Here is a 12311-nt window from a genome sequence, read left to right as displayed (position 1 = left end):
CCTGCTTATGGATAAAAAAAGAATCTGTGTAAAATTTCAGCTCAATATCACTATTTTTCAAGACTGTATAGTGATTTCAACAGACAGACGGACGGACATCGTCTTAGTTTTTTACGCTGATCAAGAATATATATACTTTATAGGGTCAAAAATGGATTTTTCAATGTGTTGCAAACGGAATGACAAAATGAATATACCCCCATCCTTCGGTGGTGGGTATAAAAATTAAGAATTCTATGAGATCAAGAAGTCAAATGATTAATGTCAGATGAAAAAGTATTTCTGCAAAACTTCAAGCAGATATCTTTGTTCTTTCTAACGCTATCGTGATTTTGACAGACGAACGGACATGGCTAGATTGACTTAGAATGTCAAGACGAACAAGAATGCATATATACTTTATGGGGTCGCATTGGTATATCCCATATCCTATGGTGGCGGGTATAAGAATTAAAAATTCGTGTTCCTGAGGTCAATTCACGTATGTGAAACAATCCGAAATTGGATATGCATCCTAAAAGGTGCAGCTATGTGAAAGTCACAGTGAAAGATAAGGATAAGATTACAAGCTTATATAAGCCCTCCAGAAAAAACATCGGCTTATAGATCGAAAAATAACGGGTTATGTGGAAGCGGTATCTATATGTGCACCAATTTGGTTAATTTTACAATCCTAGCCGGCCTACATAAATAAGAAATAGTTATGTAATATTTGAAGTGGGTAGGTTGCCTATTTAGGCCGCCGTTGCGCAGTTGTTAGCATGTCGGCCTATGACGCTGAACGCCTGAGTTCGAATCCTGGCGAGACCATCAGAAAAAATTTTCAGCGGGGGTTTTCTCCTCGTAATGCTGGTAACATTTGTGAGGTACTATGTCATGCAAAACTTCTCTCCAAAGAGGTATCGCACTACTGCATGCCGTTCGGACTCGGCTATAAAAAAGTGGCCCCTTATCATTGAGCTTAAATTTGAATAGGACTGCACTCATTGATATGTAAGAAGTTTGCCCCTGTTCTTTAGTGGAATGTTCATGGTCAAAAATTGCATTTGCAGGTTGCCTATTTATACTCTACACCACCACTGAGGCATGGTGTATTATAACTTAGTGCATTTATTTGAAGCATCCAGAGGGAAGAGATATACACCCATTGAGAAGTATACCGATAAACTCAGAATCACCTTTTGACTAAAAGAGGTCCGTCTGTCCATGTTAAATTGTACTCTAAGTTGAGATCGTAGTTTTTTCCGATCATCTTGAAAATTTGTGCAGACTTTTTTTTTGGGTTAGTGAGGGAGCCTATTGAAATTGGAAGAAATCGGCTCAGATTTAGATATAGCTCTTATACATATATGTATATGTTCGTCTGATTTGGACTAAAATGGCAATATTGTGCTCATTTGTTTACTAATCCTCACTATAGAATGTCTTGTGTCTCTGCAGGGTGCGTTTGATAGAAATCGGCTCAGACTTAGATATACTAAAACTACTAAATTTCCGATAAATATTCCATTAGGGAACAGGGCATACTTCTTTCATATCCATGAGTGCTTCTTTTATTTGCCAAATCCGATTGGCGTTCCGCAAAGCAACACCTTTACTTTAATTGGCTATGACAGAATATTTGTTCTACTAGCCGCACATAGAATAGCGTTCTTCTGCGCTCATTCTAAAATCTCTGACATAAAGTTTCGAGGTGTCTCCCACCATTTGATCTTTCCATCAGGCTTTTGGTCTTCCCGGCTTCAGATCCGCTAAAGAATTCTGTAAACGCTAAAGAAAATCTGTAAACCGATTTTTTTATACTCTCCACCATAGGATGGGGGTATACTATTTTCGTCATTCTGTTTGTAACACCTCGAAATATGCGTCTAAGACCCCATACATATATTCTTGATCGTCATGACATTCTAGGTCAATCTAGCCACGTCCGTCCGTCTGTCTGTCGAAGGCACGCTAAAGCTCGCCGCTTGCACAAATCGGTTGGGACTGTAAATGGGACAAATCGGTCCATGTTTTCATATAGCTGCCATATAAACCGATTTTACTGAAATTTTGCACACGGTGTTTTGGTATCACTTCCAACAACTGTGCTAAGTATGGTTCAAATCGGTTCATACCCTGATATAGCTGCCATATAAACCGATCTTGGGTCTTGACTTCTTCAGCTTTTAGAGGGCGCAATTTATATTCGATTTGGCAATAATTTTGCATGAGGTGTTTTGTTATGACATCAAACAACTGTGCTTAGTATGGCGCAAGTCGGTGCATAATCTGGCATAGCTGCCATATAAACCGATCTTGGGCCTTGACTTCTTGAGCTTTTAGAAGGCACAATTATTATTCGGTTTGGCTGTAATTTTGCACGTGATGTTTTGGTATCACTTTCCACATTTGTGCGAAGTATGGTCCAAATCGTTCCATAATCTGGTATAGCTGTCATATAAACCGATCTTGGATCTTGACTTCTTGAGTCAATAGAGTGTACAACTCTCATCCGATTTGGCTGAAATTTCGCATGAGGTGCTTTGTTCCAACTTCCAACAACTGTGCTAAATATGGCGCAAATCCGTACACAACCTGATATAGCTGCCTTATAAACCGATCTAGAATCTTGATTTCTTGAGCCTCTGAAGGGCGTAATTCTCATCCGATTTGGCAGAAATTTTGTAAAACAGCTTCTCTCATGACCTTCAACATATGTGTTTAATATGGTCTGAATCGATCAATAGCTTGATGCTGCTCCGATTTAAACCTATCTTCCGATTTTGCTCCTTGAGCTCTTACAACGCGTAAATCTTATCCGAATGAACTGAAATATTACACAATGACTTCTACAATGTTTAGCATTCAATTCATTTATGGTCCGAGTTGGACTATAACCTATTGGGTTGCCCAAAAAGTAATTGCGGATTTTTTAAAAGAAAGTAAATGCCTTTTTAATAAAACTTAGAATGAACTTTAATCAAATATACTTTTTTTACACTTTTTTTCTAAAGCAAGCTAAAAGTAACAGCTGATAACTGACAGAAGAAAGAATGCAATTACAGAGTCACAAGCTGTGAAAAAATTTGTCAACGCCGACTATATGAAAAATCCGCAATTACTTTTTGGGCAACCCAATAATATACAATAGCTCCAATAGCATAAATGTTCTTATTCTTTGTTTGACTAAAAAGAGATACCGTGTATAAAACTCGATAAATACGATCCATGGTGGAGGGTATAAAAGATTCGGCCTGGCCTGGTTTTTATCCTTTTCTCATATGTTTACCATATTCAATAAATAAAAATGGTTTTCTTTTTTTTTTTTAATTTTATATTTTTTACTTCTACTTAAAAACTATATGGCATAACAACAGCTAAATGAATCCACTGTAAATGGCTACTTCTTAGGCAACTGGGATGTGAGCACCTTGGGGTTGGAATCCATTTTTGTCAGCGATGTAGTTGACAGTGTAGGTTTGACCATCATCACCCACATAGGAGTAAGATCCTCTAACAGCAATAGCTTCATCTTCACTGCCGAGATTCTCAATTTCTCCTTGTTCTTGGAAGTTCTTTCCATCGCTGGTTGCAACATTGAAATCGTATCTTTCGGGTTCAACATTGGCATCGTAACGCAAGGTTTCAGCATCCTTGGGATCAGCAGCCAAAGCTAAGGCGAACAAAGCAACGAAAACAATGACGAATTTCATTATGATTTGATGTGTTCTTTGGCGTTTTGCTTATGATATGCGATAGGTTGCGTTTGCTATTTGTGAATACATTGGTGACCACGCCAAACCTTTATATATCAAACCATATCAAAAGGCTAATGCTCTAATGGTGTAAATTAAATAGTCCGTTTACCATAATATCAGGTTTATTTTATCTATTTTATGGCAATGCAATGCTAAACAAATTATGAGATTTTTTTTGGTTTTTTTTTTTTTTATCAAATTTACCATACATAATGCTCATGGAGCATTTATGCATATACAATACATGCGTGGTTTTAGCTTAACTTGGAAAATTAAAAATGCATTTTACTCTTTAAAGATGTTGATTCTGTTGTTACTTGAAGGTGAGGAAACTCTTTGTTCTTAATGTTCATGTTTTTTTTTAAGGGATGAATTGAAAAAGAGTCATGCATTTTTGAGCATGGTAGTGTTTATTGGGGTTCGTCTTCGCTCCTGTTTTTATACCCTCCACCATAAGATGGGAGTATACTTATTTCGTCATTCTAAATATTTGTCTAAGAACCCATAAAGTATATACATTCTTGATCGTCATGACATTTTAAGTCGAACTAGCCATGTCCGTCCGTCCGTCAGTCTGTTTGTCGAAAGCACGCTAACTTTCGAAGGAGTAAAGCTAGCCGCTTGAAATTTTGCACAAGTATTTTCTTATTAGTATAGGTCAGTTGGGATTGTAAATGGGCTATATCGGTCCACATTTTGATATAGCTGCCATATAAGCCGATCTGGGATCTTGACTTCTTGAGCCGATAGAGGGCACAATTTTTATCCGATTTGGCTGAGGTGTTGCATGAGGTGTTTTGTTATGACTTTCAACAACTGTGCTAAGAATGGTTCAAATCGGTCCATAACGTGATATAGCTGCCATATAAACCGATCTGGGGTCTTGACTTCTTGAGCCTCTAGAGGCCTTAACTGATATAGGCGCTATATCAGATTATGTATAGACCACAATAAGCACAGGTGGTGAACATCAAAGCGTCACATATCATGCAAAATTTCAGCCAAATTGAATGCTAATTGCGTCCTTTAGCGGCTCAAGATGTCAAGATTGAAGATCATTTATATGACAGCTATATCAAAACGTGGACCGATAAGGCCCATTTACAATCCAAACCGACCTACACTATTAAGAGGTATTTCAAGCGCCTAGCATTATTCCTTCGACAGACAGACGGCCCGATGGACGGACATAGTTATATCGTCATGACGATCATATCATATGGGGTCTTAGACGAATATACCGAGGTGTTTCAAATTGAATGACGAAACTTGTATGCCTCCCACCAAAATTAGTATATTCCCCATCCCATGGTGTGGGGTGTAAAAAATCAAAGAAAAACAAGTAAAAGCGTGCTAAGTTCGACCGGGTTAATCTTGGGAACCCACCACCATGGATTATGCTAAAAATTTTGAAAATAAATGTCGTTGCATGGCATAACTTTATTCTACATACCAAACTTCTGTTAAACCAGCAAAAATTAAAGCTCTAGGAATCGAACAATGCTGATCGAGAGACCGGTTTACATGGGAGCTACTACAGGTTAATGACTGATTTAAACCCAGCTATTGGAAATCGTAATAGAACACGGCATGCAAAATTTCAGTCACATTGGATAAAACGTTCGGCTTGTAAGGACTCAAGAAGTCGACTGTTATTGGAAGTCATAACAGAATACCACGTGTTAAATTTCAGCCAAATCGGACATAAATTGTGGTTTCCAGGGCTCAAGAAGTCAAATCGGAAGATGGGTTTATATGGGAGCTATATCAGCTTATGGACCGATTTTGGCCATACTTGGCGCAGTTATTGTAAGTCATAGCAGAATACTAAATGCTAAATTTTATCCAAATCTGACAAAAATTTTGGTTTATTGGAGCTATATCAGGTTATAGACCGATTCGGATCGTACGAAGCACAGTTGGTGGAAGTCGTAACAGAATACTATCCACAAAATTTTAGGTAAATTGGAAATAATTGCTGCTTCCAGGGACTCAAGAATTCAAATCGGGCGATCGGTTTATAAAGGAACTATATTTAATTCTGTACCGATATGATCCATTTGCAATACCCAAAGACCAACATACATTAAGAAGTATCTGTGCAAAATGTCAAGTGGCTAGCTTTACGCGTTCGACCGCTATCGTGATTTCGACAGATGGACGGACGGACATTTCTATATCGCCTCAAAATGTCGAGACGATCAAGACTATATATACTTTATAGGGTCTTAGACTAATATTTCGAGGTGTTACAAACGGAATGATTAGATTAGTATATCCTCATCTTATGGCGGTGGTTATAAACATTGGCAAACAAAAGACTTAAGACACAAACCTGGTAAGAATATAAAAGAAGAAACGGTCAAAGGCATGTCAGTGTCTGTAAGCCGCGAGACCGGCAATGACAGATGATATGCTCCAAACGTCTCATCATATTTCCCACATGTCCTACACATGCTATCACTTGCTGTCACTTGCCGCACCGATTTTTCATATGGGCTCGTAGTCATATGTGCCCCGTCATGATACCGAAATTTATACTGACATCCTTCTCACTTCTTCTCAGTAATAACATCGTTTTTCACGATCTAGATCTCCCCGAAGAATTTTCGTCGTTTTACGAACAGTTTCGCTTTTCCACAGTGTTACATGCGTTTGTCGCCAACGCCCTTAACTCCGACTGGACCGATTCGAACGTCTTCGGGTTAACCAAGTTTATTGATGGCATCATATGGCGTTCACAGCCAAATCGTCTGTTCTTTCATACCCCCTTACTCCGCCCGGATCGTGGATCGTGCCATCTTCATAGAAGACATTGTTACACTCTAAGACAGTTCGTGACCACAGCGTCCTAATGCATTTCTTAATGATGCAGCCGAAAACAGATCTCAGTCCCTGGGTTCTCAATGTAGACCCCCAGGAGTACTTTGTCCTCTAGCTTTGATGCAGGTCTTCTATCGTCGTCTCGATTATATCGCGTTGATTCTGCCCAATTCCTTTATCCATTCTCCCATCGCACAGTGAGAGAAAATCGAAAAAAAAACTGGTAAAAAATATGCCGTGTGAATACCGATAGAGTAATCTCTCTGAAATTGGATAGAGCTGAGGTGTAAGCGAGATCGTGGGCAAAATTTCAAGGCCCTAGGTTGTCCGGGCGCCTTTTGTCAGGCCCCTAAATTCGGTCACTTCGGTATTTCGAAAATTTGTTGGGGCTGCTAAATCTTCGCTTGTGGTCCGATTTTCAAAGTTTTGCTGGATAATGATCAAAAATCCCTACAAAACAGTCAGGTACACAATATCTCCACTGGTTTCAGATATTCGACTGTTAATGCTTTTTTTTTGCAATTTTGACCGAGACCTGCTTCGTATTTCGCTATTTACGAAGGCGTTTGTGGTTTGATATTAGTTTCTTACTATTTTGATTTTGATTTGTGACACAATTTACAACGACGTGCCAAAAAGTGTCCACACTATGACTATTCAGTTAAAAGTTATACAGTTTGGAAATCAGAAATGTGAAAAGTGTGTATTTTTATACCCCCCACCCAAGGATGGGGGTATATTCGTTTTGTCATTCTGTTTGCAACACATCGAAATATCCATTTTCGACCCTATAAAGTACATATATACTTGATCAGCGTAAAAATCTAAGACGATCTAGCCATGTCCGTCCATCTGTCTGTTGAAATCACGCTACAGTCTTTACAAATAGAGGTATTGAGCTGAAACTTTGCACAGAGTCTTTTTATGTCCGTAAGCAGGTTAAGTTCGAAGATAGGCTATATCGGACTAAAGCTTGATATAGCCCCCATTTATTATCCGATTTTGCTGAAATTCGAGACAGTGAGTTGTGTAAGGCCCTTCGATATCCTAATTCAATTTGGCCCAGATCGGTCCAGATTGGGATATAGCTGACATATAGACCGATCTCTCGATTTATGGTCTTAGGCCTAAAAAGCCACATTTATTATTCAATTTTGCTGAAATTTGAGACAGTGAGTGGTGTTAGGCCCTTCGACATCCTAATTTAATTTGCCGCAGATCGGTCTAGATTTGGATACAGCTGCTATATAGACCGATCTCTCGATTTAAGGCTTTGAGCCCATAAGAGGCGCATTTATTGTCCGATATCGCTGAAAGTTGGGACAGTGAGTTAAGTTAAGCCTCTCACCATCTATCTTCAATTTAGTCTAGATTGGTCCAGATTTTAACACAGCTGCCATATAGACCGATCTCTCGATTTAAGGTATTGCGCCCATAAAAGGCAGATTTATTGTCCGATGTCGCCAAAATTTGAGTCAATGAGTTGTGTTAGGCCTTTCGACATCCTTCTTCAATTTGGTCTAGATCAATCTAAATTTGGATATAGCTGCCATACAGACCGATCCGCCGATTTAGGGTATTAGCCCTATAAAAGGCACATTTATTATCCGATTTTGGTGAAATTTGGGATAGTGAGTTGTGTAAGGCCCTTCGACATCGTTCTTCAATTTGGCCCAGATCGGTCCAGATTTGGATATAGCTGCCATACAGACCGATCCTCCGATTTAGGCTCCAAGGCCCATAAAAGCCACATTTATTATTAAATTTTGCTGAAATTTGGGACAGTGAGTGGTGTTAGGCCCTTCGACATATTTCTTAAATTTGGCCCAGATCGGTCTAGATTTGGATATAGCTGTCATACAGACTGATTAGCCGATTTAGGGTTTAAGGCCCATAAAAGCCACATTTTTTATTCGATTTTGCTGAAATTTGGGACAGTGAGTTGTGTTAGACCCTTAGACCGATCTCTCGATTTAAGGCTTTGGGCCCATAAAAGGCGCATTTATTGTCCTATGTTGCCGAAATTTGGAACGGTGAGTTAAGTTAAGCTCCTCGACATATTTCTGCAATTTGGCTTAGATCGGTACAGATTTGGATATAGCTGCTATATAGACCGATCTCTAGATTTAAGGTTTTGGAGCCAAAAATTTGGGATAGTGAGTTGTGTAAGGCTCTTCATCATTTTTCTGAAACTTGGCCCAAATCGGTCGATCGATTTGGATATAGCTGTCATATATACCGATATCTCGATTTATAGTTTTGGCCCCATAAAAGGCGCATTTATAATCCGATTTCACTGACATTTGACACCCTGACTTATGTTAGGCTTTTCACCATCCGTGTCGTATATGGTTCAAATCGGTTTATTATTGGAGATTGATTGAACAATGACTTGTACTTATTAGTATTTGGGCCAAATCGGAACATATTTCGCTGTAGCTGTTATAGTGGATAAGGTATGCATTGCCTTTTTACTTGTTTACATTTTTTTGATCAGAAAAGTATTTTCATTGATTAGACTTTATTGAAAAAAACCTGCTTAATTACCTCTTTTTTTGTTAAGGCGACATATTGTAGATGCATTTTGAGTGAAATTTTAAGAAGATGTGGAAAAAACCCCTCGAGTTCTCAAATTCCTTACCCAGATCCCACATTTGGGTTTATGTTTTTTTTTTTTACTCTATATGTCCCCTTAACCCATGCAAAAAATTTGTTGTACCAAACTTCTCCGGCCTATAGATGAAAAAAAATATTTGAGGTTAAGGTATTTTGGCCCTAAGGATCAAAATCTAATCTAACCTAGTCATTACTTAGAAACTTGTGAATAAAAATATGTGTCTATTAGGCCTGTTCCGGTACACGAAAACGCACAACGAAAGATTTTCTTTGGCTTAACTTTAGCAAACCTTGCCAGTTAAGAATTCAAACGTCTATCCAGCAAGGGACACTTCAAGTGATTTCCGACCTTGAGATTACAAAGTTTGGAAAATATACGTAAAGCAATTTTTGCGCTTTGCAAATTCGGAAACCGGAAGAAGTCTGTATGTGTGTAGGCTGAAATGAAAGAAAAATCATTTGACAAACTTTTTTAAATCAATTTCCTATTTATTTCGGTTTAGAACTGAGTGATCTGAAGTCTTTCAAGTTATCAAGCCGACAGCTCATCATATTTTTGGCTTTGTGCCAGTGGTTAAAGTGTGAAAATTCATTTGAGAGGCTAATCCCTAATTTTGGCAAGTTTGCTTTTCATGGCTTTTAAATGTACCATATTGCCATTGAGGCAAGGCGGCAGCAATCATTCATCAAAATCAAACGAATTCATTTTTTAATTTAAAAAAAAGGCCAATAAAAGAAGCCAAGTTCAAGTTTGTGCAAGACATCACTTTGACAAATGTGAGCTAATTAAAGCGAACATCTTTACAATAAAATTCACAGTAGGGTAGATGTGTAGTAGGAATCGATGGAATGGACTGCCACCGGTGGCATTTGCATGGTCATCAACCTACTGCAGAGCTGCGATAAGCAATCAAAAAAAGTTAAACAAAAAGCCACAAACATTTATCAAACCATAACCTAGCCCAATGTGAACGAATGTAAAGCATCAATGTTTGAAATTCAATCGTTTCGAATATGAAATCGGATATCGATAAATTTATTTACACGATTAACATAATTTTGTTGCTTTTCATTTGGGGCCGAAGATTGAGGTGATATAAAAATACCAAGTGGGCTAGGAAATTTATTCATAAACCTCAAAGCCTTCGGTACTCGAACACATCGACACACCAGAAATCAGAGTAAATCTCATCATGAAATTCATCATTGTTTTCGTTGCCTTGTTCGCCACATTGGCTTTGGCTGCCGATCCCAGGGATGCGGAAACTTTGCGCTACGATGCCAATGTGGAGCCCGAGAGATACGACTTCGCCGTGGAGACCAGCGATGGCAAGACCTTCCAAGAACAAGGTCAAGTTGAGGATCTCGGCACCGATGATGAAGCCATCTCCGTTAAGGGATCTTACTCCTATGTGGGTGATGATGGTCAAACCTACACCGTCAACTATGTTGCTGACAGAAACGGATTCCAACCTCAAGGCGCCCATATCCCAGTTGCCTAAGGTGCATCTTTGCCACATGTAGTATTAAGTTTTAGATAATAATTGTTATTTAAAATAAATTTTAGTTCAAATTTCTTTTTAAAGAAAAAAAAGTTTTTTTGTCAAGAAGAGAGAAACCCTTTGTCAAGCAAACCAATAGGCTCAGAATCACTTTCTTGTTGGTAGTTTTAGCGATGTCTGTCCGTCTGTCTGATCAATTTTTTATTCTGTGCTCAGTACAGAATGCATTATTGTAAGATTTTGTTTTTGAAATACAACAGTTACAACTATTGAAACTGATGGTTTGGCTCATATTAATATGTTCGCTGATTTGGACGAATATAACAAAATTGTGCACAATACGTGAGTTAAAGACAATAAACAAGTAAAAAGACGTTAAGTTCGGCCGGGCCGAACTTTGGATACCCACCACCTCGGGTATATATGTAAACCACATTTCGTCAAAATCCGTTGAAAATGGATACCTCATGCCCCATAGCAGGTATATCGAAATATGTTCCGATTTGGACCAAATACCAAAAAGTACAAGTCATTGTTCAATTGTGTATAACAAAATATTGGTCTTTTTAGTAGCTATATCTAAAAATAAACCGTTCTGAACCATATTCGACACGGATGTCGAAAAGCCTAACATAATCCATTGTGCCAAAATTCAGTGAAATCGGATTATAAATGCGCCTTTTATGGGACCAAATCTTTAAATCGAGATATCGGTCTACATGGCAGCTATATCCAAATCTGGACCGATTTGGGCCAAATTGAAGAAAAATGTTGAAGGGTCCAAAACAATTCAATTCAATTATATGCATTTTATAGGCCCAAAGACTTAAATCGAGAGATCGGTCTATATGGCAGCTATTGGGTTGCCCAAAAAGTAATTGCGGATTTTTCATATAGTCGGCGTTGAAAATTTTTTCACAGCTTGTGACTTTGTTATTGCATTCTTTCTTCTGTCAGTTATCAGCTGTTACTTTTAGCTTGCTTTAGAAAAAAAGTATATTTGATTAAAGTTCATTCTAAGTTTTATTAAAAATGCATTTACTTTCTTTAAAAAAATCCGCAATTACTTTTTGGGCAACTCAATATATTCAAATCTAGACTGATCTGAGCAAAATTGAAGAAGGACGTCGAAGAGCCTAACACAACTCACTGTCTAAAATTTTAGCAAAATCGGACAATAAATGCGTCTTTTATGGCCACAAAACCTTAAACCGAGAGATCGGTCTATATGACAGCTATATCCCAATTGCAGAAGTAGAGGCTTTACTTAACTCACTGTCTCAAATTTTGGCGATATCGGACAATAAATGACATATATACCCGAGGTGGTGGGTATCCAATGCCGTTTTACTTAGTTTAGTTAAGGCAGTAGCCGGATGGTTGGGTCAAACTTATTAGTTTGATTGATATTAACATTAAAATCTCCTACTAGGTGATTGTAAATGCCATAAACTTCTGCTTCGTAAATTTTCCTTGAGTTCTGCTTAGAAATGGTTTCTTTGTGGTTGACAGGAATGTCAATACTGCAATATCAATAACCTTAGTGTACTGCAATCATATACTCAAAATCGATGGATATTTAACCATGTTCCAAACTTAAGAAAACTCTGTTGATGGCAAATTTATTTAG

At 38.1% G+C, this 12311-nt stretch overlaps 2 protein-coding genes across 2 annotated transcripts; one reads left to right on the top strand and one right to left on the bottom strand.

Annotated features, from left to right (window-relative positions):
- Positions 1 to 3389: 3389 nt before the first annotated feature.
- LOC106089038 (larval cuticle protein 65Ag1-like) lies at positions 3390 to 3695 on the bottom strand. The gene has a single exon (XM_013254782.2). It carries the CDS (start codon positions 3693 to 3695, stop codon positions 3390 to 3392), a length of 306 nt encoding a protein of 101 aa, XP_013110236.2.
- Positions 3696 to 10372: 6677 nt separating this feature from the next.
- LOC106089035 (larval cuticle protein 65Ag1-like) lies at positions 10373 to 10681 on the top strand. The gene has a single exon (XM_013254780.1). The coding sequence runs from the start codon at positions 10373 to 10375 to the stop codon at positions 10679 to 10681; it is 309 nt and encodes a 102-aa protein (XP_013110234.1).
- The last annotated feature ends 1630 nt before the right edge of the window (positions 10682 to 12311 follow it).

This window comes from Stomoxys calcitrans, chromosome 1 (assembly GCF_963082655.1).
Source record: "Stomoxys calcitrans chromosome 1, idStoCalc2.1, whole genome shotgun sequence".
NCBI classification, from domain to species: domain Eukaryota; kingdom Metazoa; phylum Arthropoda; class Insecta; order Diptera; family Muscidae; genus Stomoxys; species Stomoxys calcitrans.
Note: the sequence above shows the minus strand (reverse complement) of the source record. Positions and strands in the feature narration are given on the sequence as shown.